This window comes from Pongo abelii, chromosome 2 (genome assembly GCF_028885655.2).
Source record: "Pongo abelii isolate AG06213 chromosome 2, NHGRI_mPonAbe1-v2.0_pri, whole genome shotgun sequence".
NCBI lineage: Eukaryota > Metazoa > Chordata > Mammalia > Primates > Hominidae > Pongo > Pongo abelii.
Window position 1 is genome coordinate 143665081 of NC_085928.1, and position 17960 is coordinate 143683040.

At 37.4% G+C, this 17960-nt stretch overlaps 1 protein-coding gene across 2 annotated transcripts in view; it reads right to left on the reverse strand.

Moving 5' to 3' along the window:
- Positions 1-17960, reverse strand: part of RYK (receptor like tyrosine kinase) — a 93991-nt gene that overhangs the window by 25744 nt on the left and 50287 nt on the right. Inside the window, exons 7-10 of one of the 2 annotated variants that reach the window (XM_024245009.3) lie at positions 11287-11387; positions 8037-8162; positions 6041-6127; positions 169-238 (exon numbers count right to left, since the gene is read on the reverse strand). In XM_024245009.3, coding sequence (XP_024100777.1) covers positions 169-238; positions 6041-6127; positions 8037-8162; positions 11287-11387 — 384 coding nt within the window. Of the gene's footprint in view, positions 1-168; positions 239-6040; positions 6128-8036; positions 8171-11285; positions 11388-17960 lie in introns of both variants that reach the window. The other variant, XM_054552657.2, reaches the window with a different exon arrangement.

The window sequence follows — 17960 nt, forward strand, 5'->3', positions numbered from 1 at the left end:
TAAGTTTTGTGCAATGAGAATGCACTTCACTTTTATATTCAGAAAAAAAAATTAAGCTATTCCACAAAAGCTTTCAATTCAGAAGTCATCACAATGTTCTGCACATAAAAATGCGGCATCAAGTGTTGCCATGCTCAACACTGAAATGCTGCTGGTTTCTCCTCTCACCTGTGATGAAGACCTCGCAGCTTACAACTTTCAGTGAGCATCATTGTCACCTGAATTTCAGAAGCTTGATCTATAAATAAAGAAAAGAAAATGTCTTGAATAATAATACTACATATATGGCATTAACATTTTCTGCTATTAGTAAATAATTATCTTGAACTATAAGGTACATAGATTTTCATTATAAGTTACAGGTAAATCTAAATAGATCTAGATAAAAATTCTACTGCAGTCTCATTAAATAGGTCAATTTTCCCAGGAATTTTTATATTAAAATCAATTAAGTTTCCATAAACAAAGCAGAAAATGCAATAACAGACTGGAAAAATATATGCAACACATAAGGCATATATACTGCTAACTTCCTTTTTTCCTATTTAAATAGCTCATATAAATCAATAAGAAAAAGAGGCAGAGGATATAAACACACAGTTTACTGAGAAAATAAAAAACAAATGACACACAAGATTACAAAACGACTCACAGCCTCAGTCCTAAGTAAAGAAATGCAAATTAAACCAGTAGATGCCATTTCCCCTATCAAATTGAGACACAAAAAATTCCACTACCTACTATTAAGAGTTTGGGCAAGAGTGTGAGAAAACAGGTTCATCAATAGTAGCTTGGATAGATGGAGAAAGCAATATGTAACAAAATTTTGAAATGCAGATATACCTTGCATCATCAATCTCACTGCTAAGAGTCTCTGTTACAGATATAGTCACAAAAGCTCATCTAGGTACAATGTAATAACAGCACTGTTCAATGGCAAAAAACTCAACCACCAAAGTACCCACTAACAAAGAACGAATTAAATTGACACAATGGGATAATATGTGGCTACTTTTGAAAAATGAGATATGTACTGACAGAGGAAGATCTCTAAGGTATATTAAATTTCAAAAACAAGGTACAACTTGTGTTTACATATCCTAATATTTCTTACATATTAAGGAATTGTTTACATATGATGGCTACTTTTCAAGATGGGAGAATTTAGGTTTTGTACCTTTCTGTTCTATTTATACTTCCTAACCTAACAAACATTACAGGTATAAAATGACTACAAAAGTTATGACTGGAGATTATGGCCTATTCTGTTGCTTTCTTCTTTTTACTTCTCTGTGGTTAAAAACAAACAAAAAGAACTAATAATACAGTAGTAAAAATATACTTAACTTTCATATGATAACCAAAATTAGAATTATGCCATTTTAGTTTTAGTTTCTAAACTCATGGTTTTTGGTCCAAAGTAGCAAAACAGAACAAATGAACTTTTAGGTCAATGTTTTTGAAACAAAAACATGATAATGCAATTTACCAATATCTTTAAGTCTACATCTCCAAAGGAATTTTTAAGCCTTCAAATATTTGCACAAATCCACAAGGATTCCTCATCTTATAGGGACCACGACCTTAACAGTATAGAGGAATTTCTCCACTGCTTGAAAAGAATATTTCTATTATAAAATTGAAAATGCAGCCAGGTACAGCGGTTCACACCTGTAATACCACCACTTTGGGAGGCTGAAGCAGGGGGATCACTTAAAGCCAGGAGCTCAAGACCAGCCTGAGCAATACAACAAGACCCCATCTCTATTTCAAAAAGTGTTTTTAATTAGTTGGACCTGGTGGTGCACACTGGCAGTCCCAGCCACTGAGGGGGTTGAGGCTGGAGGATTGCTGGAGCCAAGGAGGCCAAGGTTGCAATGAGCCATGATTGCACCACTGCACTCCAGCCTGGGCAACAGAGCAAGACCCTGTCTCCCAAAATAATCATAATAAACAAATAAGAAATGAGTTTGAATTTTAAAAAATAGTTTTTAAATGTTAAAACAAACTTAATAGTATATTCTTAAAAACCCTTTCAAAGAAACCCATAACGAATTTTTACATCAGTAGTAAAAACAGCAATAATAATTTGTAAAGCTCAGGCTGGCAACATGGTGAAACCCCATCTCCACAAAAAAAAAAAAAAAAAAAAAAAATTAGCAGGGTGTGGTGTTGCACACCTGTACTCCTAGCTACTCAGGTGGCTGAGGTAGGGGGATTGCTTGAGCCCAGGAGGTTGAGGCTGCAGTGAGCTATGATTGTGCCACTGTACTCCAGCCTGGGCGACAGAGTGAGACCGTGTCTATAAATAAATAAATTAATTAATTAAATAATAATTTATAAAGCTTCGGACCAATGCAATAAGAGGAAGAGAGAAATGTAAAAGACTAGCAAAGCCAAGATTCATATTCTAGACCCATCTAGGAAAATGCTGAACCAACAATAAAACCCACCCCACTGAATTCAGATACTATGATTATCACATTTGGTCTTTAAATGTGGAACTGTCAAAGCTGAGAAATCTCAAATTTCATTTACTTCCACATCTACCCACTGGGATCTCATTCCTGCTTCACTTCCTCTTGCTTCACTTCCATTACTTGCTACTAAGTGTCCCCTTTCCAAGCAACTTCTCTTAGTTAAGACTTTTGTAGGAATGTAAAATGGGTAGACAAAAAGCCAAGGATCTGAAACATTCGGTACTTCTTTGGAAAAGGTGCTTCATACCAATGTCTGCCGGAATAAACTCTTAAGTGTCTACAAACTGCTTAAAATGTGGGATTTCTTAGTAAATGGCAGAATGTGCCTTTATCACTCTTTCTACAACCTAAATAATTTCTAATGAAATTATGGCCAGGACTACTGGAGGCTAGCAGGATCTTTGCAAGACTGAAAACTAGTAATAGTTGGAGGTCCCTGCCCAGTTAAAAAGACTTTTACCATTCCCTCAACTGGTAAGGAGATCTAAGTACAACAAACGGTAATTTCAGAATGTGTCATTTTGTACTTACTTTTTTGAAGTTTTTAATTTTGATAAGCATGTTCTATTAAAGCAAAGGACACTTGAATGATGATCTAAGAAAACTCAATTAAAGATAAAATAACTTTATCCATTTAGTAAGAAAAACTCATTTTCTTGGATTCCTTTCCCAGTCTCATCCTAGTCTTTTAATTTTACATAATGAAAGGTCTATCTTCAAGATGTACACATTTGAAAAGGGTACTATTAAATATATTCTAAAAGTTACAAGGATGCATAAAATGATTTTTAAAAACAAACACTTGCTTATTTACAAAACTATAAAAATTTAGTAGCTATAATAAAGAAAATAAGAACTTAATACCAGTAAATCCAAACTGATTCATTTCTTTTATGGAATTCAATTTCACAATATTTACTGTGTAAGATTCGGGTTGCTAATTTCAATCTCTGGAAATTTATACTGGAGTATCTATGAAGTCTCTGTATAAAATTATGAAAATTTTTAAAAGCCAAACTCCAATTTTCTGCTTATGCCTAAAGGCAAAGGTCAGTGCTTTCTAAAACACTTTTTTTTAATTTTATGCTACACTTCTAATTGTGCAACATGTAACAAAGCATACAGATTTGTGAAAGACCTTGGTCAGCTCTATGTGGCTACAACTAAAACCATAAAAACAGCATTCCAAAATAATCAACCTCAGAGACAGTCATGTGGCGCTCTCTCTCTAACAAATTTGAGGCAAGTATCCTGGTCAATGCACTTCCCCTCTGTCCCCGGTAAGGACTCACTGTGCTTTCTCTTATTTCCGCACAGCTCACAGAGAACATTATAATTACAGTGGTAAAGCAGAGGAACAACCAGTGACTACAAGTCAAGCATATACGGAAAGAGAAGCCTTATCTTGTGAAACAGTCCAAGTATACTCATTGTGTTTTCTTATCACTATTATTTCCTTTTATCTCCCCTTCCAACCCTAAATCAAACCAATTTTGTATAAAAACCTCCTTCCTTAATTCGGAACAAGTCAATAATAGCCCAGTTCCACACAGTCTATAGAATACTTACAAACCCTGGAAGAAATATTTGAATTAAGGAGTTTCCTTAAAAAAAAAAAAAATGAGAAAAGAGTAACAAAAGGCTGTTGTTTAATAACCTTATGGTTCAAATTTTACATTTACAAAAAGTAATATGTAAACTCTCCTAGTCAGAAAACCTACTGGGACCTAACTTACACTTGGTCTTAGCCAAAAGGACAAGAAAGGATGGACCTAACACATAAATATTACCCTTTAAAAGTGTTTTTGGTGCTGGGAAGGGGTGAATGAATAAAATAAATATTGAATGATACAGTAACTTAAACCACTTGTTTAGAAAATATTAAAGAGGTGTGTGTGTATGGATGTATTTGTAGCGGCCTTAAACAAACAATTTTGTTCAATTAAAAGCAATTCCAAAGATTTTTTGTTAGATTGGTACAACCCAACTTTTCACAACCAATAAACATAAACCCTTCATACTTTCCATGTATTCCTTTAAGTAAATTTAGAAACAGTTCTTATAAATTAACTTCATAAACTGTGTAAAATTTTATCACTTTCTACTCACAAAACTGAATTTAATCTTCCCTTCAGTTTCTGAAGGGAAAGTGCTAAATTTGTTTTTAGATATTATTACCATGTCTTCTCAATTTACATCAGACCTGATAGACATTAAGCACCCTATAAATTATAACATTTTTCTTTCTCTCTAGATAATTATAAGACTTACCTCAGAATTATTATTATCATTTTTAAAAATTAACACAGGATCTTGCTCTGTCACCTAGGCTGGAGTACAGTGGTATGATCAGGGGTCACTGCAGCCTTGAATTCCTGGGCTCAAGCAATCCTCCTGCCTCATCCTCCTGAGTAGCTGGGACTACAGGCATATGCTATCACACCCAGCTAATTTTTTTTTTATTTTTTGTAGAGACGGGGGTCTTGCTATATTGCCCAGGCTGATCTTGAACTTATGGGCTCAAGCAATCGTCCCGCCTTAGCCTCTCAAAGCATTGGGATTACAATTATAAGCCACTGCACCCAGCTGTTAATTCAGAACTATTTAAGCTTTCACAAGTATCTGTTGTAAGTAATTAAAATTCTAGTATTTTTTAAAGTCTTGCTAATCTACCAGTAATAGGAAATAAGCCATATGCCTGCATAAATAACACTGTAGTATCTTGATAGGGAATCTTTAATTAAATAACTTATACACATCAATAAATTAAAAATTAGGCATCACATTTCAAATGCTGGCCCAAAAGAAGAATATGTGAAAACAGTTATTCCATTCATGACAATATAAACCAGTGCTATCTTTTAGAGAACAATCTAACAATATTTTTTTTTTTTTTTTTTTTTTTTGAGACAGAGTCTCTGTCGCCCAGGCTGGAGTGCAGTGGCATGATCTCGGCTCATTGCATCCTCCGCCTCCCGGGTTCGAGCAATTCTCACGCCTCAGCCTTCTGAGTAGCTGGGATTACAGGCGTGAGCCACCACGCCCGGCTAATTTTTGTAGTCTTAGCAGAGACGGGGGTTTCACCATGCTGGCCAGGCTGGTCTCGAACTCCTGACTTCAGGTGATCTGGCCACCTCGGCCTCCCAAAGTGCTGGGATTACAGGCGTGAGCCACTGCACCTGGGCTCTATTAAAATTTTAAATGTACACACCCTTAGGCCAGCAATTCCAACTATGGCTATACCTGCAAAAGTATACCAACATTAAACATAGTAACAATGAAATCAAGTGGATGCAGTTTGACTTGCAATTAACTGAGTAATATCTAATAGATGTCTCATGTCTTAATTTAACAGACTTCTGTTTCTCTATACTTAATGAGAACAACCCAAATTTCCAAAACAATTAGGCTCATATAAGACAATTATTGTTTTCAGCTAAACTAACATGGACTGATTTTAAAGGTCTGGCACACACTGGGAAACTAAGACAGAATTTTGCTGGCATGAGCCACCTGAGACAGAAGAGCATCATGGAAATACTATGGAAAAAAGATCCTACCTTTAACTGTTTTGACAAATGCTTGTTTTTCTTTATTTGGATCTTTTTCATCTATTAAAATCCCATGGAAAATACGCCCAAAAGTACCTAAAAGGAGAAGTAATAATTAATGAGATCATACAACCTTCATAAAATTATAGTACCAAACTTTCTGGCACAATATGACATAAAACAAAAATAACAAGGGCATATGTGATCAACAACATTACTGTAGCCCTAGAGTATCCATGTATCGGGTTTCACTGTGGCCTAGAGACAGAGTAACTTGTATGCTCAAGGCAGAAAAGACTTTGGATAATCTTCATTTAAGACATTTTGCTTGAAGCTGAGTAAATATCTTCAAACACTCTAGTCAATACATAGAGCTACACATCCTGACCTCTCTTCCTCACAAAGGTTTTCCCTTCTCTCTCCACCCAAGTTCACCTTGTTGACTGAGCTTCTTAACTCTCTTGCACTGCAGCACTGCAAAACCTCCTGTCTCCTCTTCCCAGTACCTAGTCCCATTTTTAAATATTACTCCCAAACATAGATTTACATATACTTAAAAACAATGGAAGTAAGGAACATACACAAAAATATGTATGTACATATTACTTTACCACAATGTTACAGCAATTCACATTCCTACCAGCAATGTAAAAGAACGTGTGTTCCTCCATACCCATCAACCTAGAAATTATCTTTTTACTTTTTCACAAACTAACGTAAAAAAAAAAAATCGCATGTAACTATTGTTTTCTTTGCATTTATCAGATTTCCAGTGAACCTGACCACCTTTTTAAATGTTAATCAGCCACCATATTTTCTTTTCTGAAATCAAAAGAATTTAAAAATAAACTACTATGGGCCTGAAAAGACCAATAAAGAAAAACTCTACCTGGTTCAGAATTCCTTCTTCTCAAATCACACCACTACAACAGGTTGCCTATTCTAATCCATTCAGAGACCAAAAGAAACTGCAAATATAACATTATTACTTGATCTCTCTTTTTTTTATTCTTTAGAAAATGTTACCTGGTCTACTTACTCTCTTCAGATTGCAAAAAGATCTGCAAACTAGTTATGCTTAGAAAACAGTCAACTATTAACAAGTGGCAATCATGCATTTTAAGACATACCAGAAAATCTGCTTCCATTAATTACCATTTGCTACTGGGGACAGTTTAAGTACCTGACTTAGCTGTGATTGACCTAAATGTGTCCCAACCAGCAAAGGAATACATAAGGAGGACTCATAAGTATCCAAAGCATTCCAAACTGAATTACAGCAGAGGTAAAAAAGTAATTCTCTATTTAACAACATGAAGAGCTCAGTGCAGTATTTTATTATTAATTTCTGTCCTCTTCTTTCAGCATCTCCCTAATCAATACCCTCCAATTCAAAAAGGAAAGCAAGGCCCAGGGAGGGGGAAGGTAGGCATACTAATACCTGGCAAACACTATTATGTGTTCATTCATTTACTGTACCTAATTTCATCTCATCTTTATAACTAGTCTAAGAGATGACAACGCAGTCCAAATTTATAGAAGAGGGAACTGGAGACTGAAGACATTACGTGATTTCTCCAAAGTCACACAGAGAATAAAATGTGGGATTGGAACTTAGGACCAAAACCAAAGCCCATGTCCATTCCTTCCGCTACAACCCCCAAGTTATCCGTCAGAGAGAAAGTAACTTAGAATATCTCAGAGAGACCTGCCAGGTAGTGGTCATTTTAAGTAAAAACTAAACAGAGAATACACCTTAAATATAGCCAACAATAATATACATGCTTTAATATACTTGAAAATCAAGAACTGCACCAAAGTTGTACAAGGCCCATTCAAGTATAGGAGCAAATGAAAATAATTTTTATAAAAGAAAAACCATACACTGCTTCCTATCCTTATCTTAGACACAAAATGAGATGAAATTTTTTAAATTTTTGAAAAAAGTGTCTATAGTGGTAACATTAAATCATACTTAAAAAACTGACTTTGAGATAATAAATACCTTCTTGGAGTACATCTTTTAGAGTTATCCTCTCTCTGGATATTGCTATATCCTTCACTTTGGCTTTGGCCTCCAAAAGAGTGACACTTCTCAAGTCGTTCTTCTCTATCCGCAAGGTAGGATAACCTAAGGAGCCAACAAAGCCAAACCAAGCAATATAAATACCCTTATTATGGTATTGGGGTCAACTAGTTCAGTTAGAACCTCAGGACTCAATTCACAGGAATGAGTGTAAGAACCATAAAAGGAAACAAGCATATACATGAACTAGGGGAGTTATTTGAAGGCCACACTAAATGTTAAAGAAATGTCTCCTCACCCACCACAATGCTACTCCAAAATGTTAAAATTCTGAACTGCAACAAGAAATCCTAAAAATAGTATTACCAGGACCACCACTTCAATTGCCTTTTAGCCAAATGAAACAAGCTTTGATCTGTGAAATTTCATTTAATCCCTCTTATGGACAGTTTTTCTCCCAAAAGATTTTCTAATATAGTCTCATAACAAACCAACTTTTCAAATGAAGAGATGTTTGAAAATATTTTTTTCAAACATCTCTTCATTTGAAAAGTTGTTTTGTTTGAACAAACAAACAAAAAGTTTCAAACAAAAAGTTATTTTGTTTGAAAAGGCTTTTTTCAAACAAAATACACAATCAATGTAATTATTCTGGTATTACCACATCCTAGTAAAACCATTGTGAGATACAAATTTAATAAGTTCCCTTAATTCCCACTCATTCTTAATTCAATGACAGTAAGAACAGAATTTACAGCCACAAATTAGTTTTCACTTCAAGAAAAAAAATGTTAGAATAAAAGGAAAATCTGGTGTTAGCAAGTAGAAGTTGGAATGGCATCTCCAGATATTGGGAAGAAACCTCCCCCCAAAATTAGTGGACCTATCCAATGATCATCAATGGTTGCCAGGAGAACCACATGAAAAGTTTTGGGCAACTTTACAATGGATGTAGACTGACACCACCTGAAACCACTGATTGGCAGCAGTTTGACTATGACAGACTGTCTAGGTGTGTGAGTACATGTGAATGTTTATGTTTAATTCTACCTGGAGTTCTCTTAGTTTCCTGGATCTGTGAATCTGTTGTGTTGTTATCTTAGAAAATTCTTGGCTACTATGTCTTCAAATATTTTTTTCTTCCTCTTTTTCTATCTGTAAACAAAAGTATTGCTATTGACCTTTTTAAAAAGTGTTTGTTTTTAGTATATATATATGTAGTAAGTAAATTACCTAGTGCCTTAAGGTAACGGCCACAATTTCAAACAAGTAAATTTCTTATTGATGACAACAATTTTTAAAAGATAAATAAATTTATTTCCCTTGACTTTTTTTTTTTTTTTTTTTTTTTTTTGAGACGGAGTCTCACTCTGTTGCCTAGGCTGGAGTGCAGTGGCGTGATCTCAGCTCACTGCAAGCTCCACCTCCTGGGTTCACACTATTCTCCTGCCTCAGCCTCCCGAGTAGCTGGGACTACAGGCATGAGCCACCACGCCCAGCTAATTTTTTGTATTTTTAGTAGAGATGGGGTTTCACTGTTAGCCAGGATGGTCTTGATCTCCTGACCTCATGATCCGCCCGCCTCGGCCTCCCAAAGTGGTGGGATTACTGGCGTGAGCCACCGCACCCGGCCCCTTTGACTTTTTTAAGAAAGTATTTTAGCATATATAACAACAATTCCCTACCTCTTTGAGGTCACATATAACAATTAAGAATCCATTCTAATGAGCAAAGATTGATATTTAAACATTAAAAGCAATGATGTGCCTCTTCTGAGTGGCTTAAACTACTTTCACATCTATCGTATTTCCTAAAAAGCATATATTTCTTTCTTCATTAGTGGGAAGAGTAGCTGCTATTATTATTTCCCTTAAATTTTGTTTACTGTATAATGCCTTCTCCTCTCCTTTTTTCTTGCCACTGTCTTATTGAAGAAACTGGGTCGGCTACCCTGGAAAATGTTTGGCCTCTACTTCTTCAAGTAGTATTTCCCGTAAACTGTAAGTCAGGTCTATAACCTTGATCAGATCCAGGTTAACTTGTAGGGGGTGCAGCAGAGAGAGAAAAGAATGCTCCATGAATGGTACATCATATCCTTGGGTACGAAATACCTAGGTCCCCTACTTTTAGTAATGCTGAGTTCATCAGTGTATTCAGGTGGTGACAGCCTGATCCCTCAATGGCAGAGTTCCCCATTTTCCTTTTAATCACTGATGGTCTTTTTCTGAATCAACTATTTTATCAGGAGTTGCACATGTGATAATTATATAATTTCTTCCACATTTATTAGCTGAGAATCATCCGTAAAGAAAAATTTTCTCTCATCCACCACCACCATCTGGTTACCCTGAAATACAGTTCATGTAGTCAGTTGGTAGAGTAAGGTATTCATTGGAGCCTTAGTCACCTCTCATAATGAGCAATTTTGTTAAATAAGGTATTATTACAAATTTGTGGATTTTTACACATTTTACGTTTTAATTCATTATAGTCATTATTCATTTTGATGACCAAATGGTCCCATCTTTAGCCAGTGGAAGCTCTTCAAGTCTTAGCTATTTCCTTGATATCTGACTCAGCAACATGTCCCAGGCTTATCTTGTTCACTTCCTAACCCAGACCTGGAATCAGCCATTTCTCCAAAAAATCCTGGTTCTTTTTCATGGGAGACAGTACTGGAAAACCACAATAGGGCACTGGGTAAAGGACAGATATTCTTAATCTTATTTTACTAAAGAATAAATGCCAGTCCAAAAAAGGAAATCAGATCCGACATTCTCAACTCTCCAGTGGTAGCTAACTTCCTATTATGATAAAAAAAAACAATGTAAAGTCTTCACCATGGCCCATAAGACCATCAAACAATTCCTACAGTGTAAAGTCTCTGTCTTTATGCAGCTCAATAGTTAACTCCATATAGTTACCTGAAAAATCTTCCTTTTGAATTTCTATAGAAGTGACTTAGTAGCCCTTTTAGTATAATAAATCTACGGAAATCTCCCCAAAGCCACACCAATTCTAGCAAACTTAAATTTCATTTTTGATACCTCAATTTTAGAATGTTTCATTCAATGCTCTAGAAAGCCAAAGTTGAAGAGCATACCTAATTTTGCATACTTTAGATACGATTTACACAACATGTCCCACAAGTACACTAACCACGCAAGACCACTGGCAAGCAGCATAGACAACTTCAGTAAACTGGCTTTAGAATTAAATTAACTCTTACTGGTGATAGGAGTTGCATTGTTGGGCGTGTCAGCTCTCAGATACTGAGTCGTCTGGGTGGATGGCTGAGACAGCCCTTGGGAACTACTGCTGGCACTAATGCTGCAATTTTTGAGAGAAATATTTGACAAGTCAGTTTCAATGAGAAATTTCCTTTTTCCATACATACAAAATGCACATAGCCATTATAACCAGCCTAAAATCCTGACGGAGATCACAATAATTCATGATGTTCCATACTGAAATTTTAATCTAACTCCTATAGAGCTCTATTTTTTCTTTCATTTCTATCTCCAAAATCATTAAGCGGGTTCATCTTATTAAAATTATTCAGAAATGTAGGTACTAGTGCTCAGACACCTCAGCTAATTGTCCTAAACTTCACACAAAGATATGTTAGGGAACTATGCATCATCTCTCAAAAAAAGAGCCCATGTCATTCAATTAGATTGCTTTTTAGAAAAGAAGAAGGACAGGCCTCTTTCAGTGATGGCCCAATATCAAATGGCCTACAGATAAAGAAAAAGCAAACCAAATCAAATGTGCCAACATGCTCGGAGCTTAGAAAGGAGTATTGGCCAGGTGCGGTGGCTCATGCCTGTAATCCCAACACTTTGGGAGGCCAAGGCGGACAGATGACCAGAGGTCAGGAGTTCGACACCAGTATGGCCTACATGGCAAAACCCCGTCTCTACTAAAAGTACAAAATTAGCCGGGCATGGTGACGCATGCCTGTAGTCGCAGTTACTCGGGAGGCTGAGGCAGGAGAATCGCTTGAATCTGGGAGGTGGAGTTTGCAGTGAGTCAAGATTATGCCACTGCACTCCAGCCTGGGTGATAAAGTGAGACTCTATCTCAAAAAAAAAAAAAAAAAAAAAGTATCAAATTTGGTTCAAGTTTATTTAATCACAATACATTTTGCTTCTTCTACTTCCCCAATCCCTCCTTTTTATCCAACTTCTGGGAAATCTCTAGTACTTGAAACATTACACCATATTCTCTAAATAATACAGGACACTAAGAAGATGATAGGTTCAAATAATTGTAAACCTTGTGTTCAAGATTACTGCAAAGTAATGCTGCTCAAGCACGTAGTTTTGTCTTTTCAGTGGGGAGAAACCTTGTCTCTTGGGTACATTTCAGTCTCACTGCCTTAGTTCTTATAATTTTGCAGCAGTGGAGACGTGAAACAAATTCAGCATGAAGGGTGAAACTAGATGGCAGGATAGGTCTTTCAATGCCTCTCTTAGCTACAGGATCAGCAGTGCCCAATCAAGTCTCCAACTTTCCTTAACATGCAAAATCTTTTAACTGACCACTTCCCACATAATAATTCTGTATTTTCAAAAACTGGTGATTTTAAAAAATACATAATAAAGCTGAGTGTGGTGTGAAGCCTGTAGCTGCAGCTATTTGGAAGGCTGAGTTAGGCAGATCACTTGAGTCCAGGAGTTTGAGGCCAGCCTGGGCAACACAGTGAGACCCTCTCTCTGAAACAAAACACACACACACACACACACACACACACACACACACTGACAAAGGGCTGCTATGTAATCTATAACATTTATATAAGAATGTTTATCAATTTCAAGAGCCCATACACAAATCTGAAAAATGTAAATATATAACATCCAGGCAATGAGGACTGTAAGTCTTTATGTAGCCTTTCTATGGCCAATAATACAATATACTACTATCTGCTATTGTAACCAAACACCTGTAGAAAGTCATAGCAAAAATTAAGATAGAAATGTCCTGCAATAAACATTTGGAGAGCACTTATAATATGCAAGCCATTCTGCTCAGCACAACCATAGATCTCAAGATACATGTTTGCCTAATGAAATGCCCCCCCAGCATGCCTTCCCTGATGTCCATCATTTTAGGTTATCTATTAGATTGGTGCAAAAGTAATTGCAAATTGCAGTTTTCGCCATTGCTTTTAATGACAAAAACTGCAATTACTGCACCAACCTGATACTTCTTCTTGTGATGCTGCCGTTAGCCCTGTTTCCCCAGCAACTCTGCAAAGATACTTTGCAACTCAAAGAGACTATAATAAAGATTCATTAGGCTATCATCTGGTCAGAGTGCTGGAAGAGCTTCTTTGGCTCAACGTTATTACAGAATTGATCTATATGAGTTTATAATGCAGTGGGTATAGGTCAATATAGAAAAGAGATGAAGAGCATAAACCGTGAAGTCAGAACTGCCAGTATCATCGATTACTAGCTGTATGGCCTAGGACAAACTATTTAATCCTCTGGAACCTCAAATTCCCTGTGGACAGAGTGTGCATAACACTATCCTCTGATAAGATTGCTAAAACAATTACATGAAAAATAAATAAGTAAAGCATTTATTGCCTGGCCCTCAAACATATCTTTATAAATTATTGTTACTAATTTATAGTATACTACTATAGTTATATTAATTATGTGAATATTATGCATCTCCAGTCGTTAGAACAAAAAGGAATTACAGGACTCTCTTTTACAGTTGAGTACCACTCAAAAATCAAACCAGATATCAAGTCCAGACTTCAATAATGGGGAGGGAAGAGGAGCATTACCATCCTCAAAAGGGAAGGAAATAAATGGGATTAAGATAATCTACCTCACAGGATTTTTGTGAGGCTCAAATTGTATGAGATATGTGAAAGTACTTCTTAACTATTATCTGCAACCAACATCACTGATGACTAAGCACACAGACACAGTCTCTCCATTAACTGAACAGTAGGTGGCACTCTTGTGCTACCTCAGAATTTTTGAAAAGACTGTAGACACACAAAGGTGTTACAGGGACATCTATGTCAATTTTTCATTCCCTCAACAGATATTAAGTGGGTCCCTAAAATAAGCAAAGCACTATGCTAAGCGGTCAGAATGAAATTTTTTTTGAATCCACAACTTACTGTTATGAGAGAAGCAAGAAGCAATTAGGGACCTATCCCTGACATCCATTAAGGTCAACACCTACATAGCTGTATCACAAGAGGTGGAAAATGAGATTAAAATGTATATTTGCTAGCACTTAATAGCTTATAGCCAAGTCTAAATAAATTATCAATCTAAATAGATTATCTCATTTGATTTTCAAAAGCAAGTAAAATTATGTATGGAGATACTAACCCTGTCTTAGAATGAAGTCAGAACTTTGGGAAAGATCATAATTTTCCTTCAAAACACTTATTACAATTTGTACTTTTCTATTTTTCTCTGTAACTCCACTTCATCCATTCATTCCACAAATATTTATTAAGTATCTACTACATGTCAGGTACTGTACTGGGTGCTAGAGATACAGCAATGAATGCAACAGACAAAGATTGTGACCTCTACATTCCAGTAGGGATTTTTTTTGTTTAATATCTGTCTCACCCAACCAGACTATAAACTCCACAAAGGCAGGACAAGTGCCTGTTTATTCACCTCTCCTTCCCCAGCACTTAAGCCAGTACCTGGCACAATAAGCTGCAAGTGGGCCAGAGTGAGCCCCAGTGACAGCTCAATTAACACTGAGTCAATCAATGAACAGAGAAAACCACACTTCCCTGGGACAGAAAACATAAACCAGACAGAATGGTCATTTTTGACACAAACTGTTGTGAAAAAAGCAAAGAATGATTGGTAAAACAAAATGATTTTTTTCCTCCCTCTATTCATTGGTTATTCAACCAAATAGTTACTGAGTATTTTACTATGTGTCAGACAGTTAGGCATTAGATATAAAATCAAAGATTTTAAAGGGAAACTCTGTCACCAGTAATGGCATGGGGGCGGTGGTGGGGATAATGGAAACTGGAAAAGAAAAATGAAGATGCTGCCAGATAACAAGTTCAAGCATCCCACAAAGGAGTAATAAACTTTCCCACAGTCACAAACTAATAGGGAAAGACTACAGTAGAGACACGCTGCAGACCAACCCCTCTGCAGGACTTCAGGGTGAATCTAAAGAGAAGCTCTGCCTATCCAGGACAGACTCATCAGGCATAACACAGAGACTGAAAAGATCAATTTGCAGTGTTGGGAGAGGGAAAGCCACACACATGAGCTCCAACTGCCCTGGCATGAGCACATCTCAGGCAGTGTTAATTCTCTGCCTCTAAGGAGATCTGTTTATAACAAGCAGTGGCTCCTAAGTGCCTGGAATGGAAGAACACTATCATCCCTTTCTAACGAATTCCACGGAGCCATGGGCTCCATCCAACCTCACCAGACTGTGTGAGGATTAACGGAGTTCATGAACGTAAAGCACAGGGAACAGTGCCTGGCACACAGCAAGTGCTTTATACAATGACAATAGTGGATTATTAACACATAGTTATTACAACACTGAGTCCCGCCTGCTCTGCCCTGCTCCTAGAAGAGCAATCCTGAAAAAGTTATTTAATCTCTTCAAGCCTATTTCTAGGTGGCTGTGTTAAGATAATACATATAAAGTACCTGGTACAGTACTGGTAAACAGAAAACACTCAATAAATGGTAATCCCAGTGGCCCCTATGCAGAGAGAGAAGCAGCAAATGTCTCTTAAATGCTGTTGGATAACTGGATGGGAGCTTTCTGGTCACCACTGTTAGCTTGCTTGGCAAGTAATAAATAATTATTGATAGGACAGGAAAGGGCAGAAGAACTTTGTCCATCACTACTAGTGAGAGGTGAAGCCGGCTGGGCTTCTGGGCCGGGTGGGGACTTGGCGAACTCTTCTGTCTAGCTAAAGGATTGTAAATGCACCAATCAGCACTCTGTGTCTAGTTAAAGGTTTGTAAACACACCAATCAGTGCTCTGTGTCTAGCTAATCGGGTAGGGGACTTGGAGAACTTTTCTGCCTAGCTAAAGGATTGTAAATGCACCAATCAGCACTCTGTGTCTAGCTAAAGGTTTGTAAATGCACCAATCAGCACTCTGTAAAAACAGACCAATCAGCACTCTGTAAAACAGACCAATCAGCACTCTGTAAAATGGACCAATCAGCACTGTGTAAAATGGGCCAATCAACTCTCTGTAAAATGGACCAATCAGTAGGATGTGGGTGGGGCCAAATAAGGGAAAAAAAGCAGGCCACCCAAGCCAGCAGCAGCACCCCGCTTGGGTCCCCTTCCATGCTGTGGAAGCTTTGTTCTTTCGCTCTTCACAATAAATCTTGCTGCTGCTCACTCTGGGTCTGCACTATCTTTACGAGCTGTAACACCGCGAAGGTCTGCAGCTTCACTCCTAAAGCCAGCGAGACCACGAACCCACCAGGAGGAATGAACAACTCCGGATGCACCACCTTTAAGAGATATTACACTCACTGCGAAGGTCTTCGGCTTCACTCCTGAAGTCAGTGAGACCATGAACCCACCAGAAGGGAAGAAACTCCGGACACATCTGAACATCTGAAGGAACAAACTCCAGACACACCATCTTTAAGAACTGTAACACTCACCACGAGAGTCCGCAGCTTCATTCTTGAAGTCAGCGAGACCAAGAACCCACCAGAAGGAACCAATTCTGGACATACTAGCATACTGCAACTTTATTAAAAACTTCATAAAATGCCATTTACTATACGTAGGGCTGTTTTAAGAGCTTACTGTATTTCATTAAAACCTCACAACATACCTACTAGGTGTGTGTTTCTGCTTTACAGAGGAGAACTGAGACACACTAGGCTATATAACTTACTCCATGTAGCCTATAAAACTAGTAAACACAATAGCCAGGCTTCAAACAGAGATGGTCTGGCTCTAGACCACTAGACTATGCTCTGAAAACATGTGATAATATAAGCTGGTTTTACTCAGGTAATGTCTGGAAACTTTTGCCCGAAAACTACAGAGAACTGGAACACCAATTCATGGATGGTAACTAATTATTTCAGCAGGCAGAGGTAGACACCCCATGGAATCTGAAAGTTATTGCAAAATTCTGGCCTATGTGGGCTCACAGCCCCAGCACACATGCAAGCATTCAAGGAAAATGCAACTCTCTGGGTGTATTAAGACTGACTTCCAAATGTCATGCTCTTCAGTCACCTCTCTACCTGTATCCTCTCTCAAAGTCCTATCAAAATGTTCCCTCAATTGCTTCCAATGCCATTTCTTCCCCTGTAAAATCTGAACCTAACTTCACCACCACCATGTACACAAAACATATTCTGAAACAAATCATATATGTACTTCCTTTTCATTCGTATCCCTTTTCTCTTCTTTCTCCACACAGAAATAGAAAAAAAAACAGTGGGGACAAAGAGTACTAAGGGGGCAGGTACTGAATCCAACCAGCTCCCTTCCCCTTCATATTCTTATGCCACAAATATGCTTCCCAGCTGCATGTTAAGACTAATTAGGACTGGTGACTCAACAATGAGTAAGACACACTGCTCCCTAACTGGAAAAAGCTTACATTCTAAAGGTAAGACAATTACACAAAAAATTATAGAATAACAAGTGCAATAACTGCTACATGAGAGACAGAGACAAAGAGAAAGGGGTGTTTGGGAGGCTTAGAAAAGACTTCATGAAAGAGACAGCAATGGAGCTGGAATTTGAAGAACAGACCAAGTTTGGACTGGTGGAAAATGCATGGAGGCCTGGGGGAAGAAGAAAGCATGAACAGAAGTCCTGAAGGGGAAAGTGTGGGACAAAAGTGAGGAATAAGTAATCATTTGACTGGAGCGCAAGTAA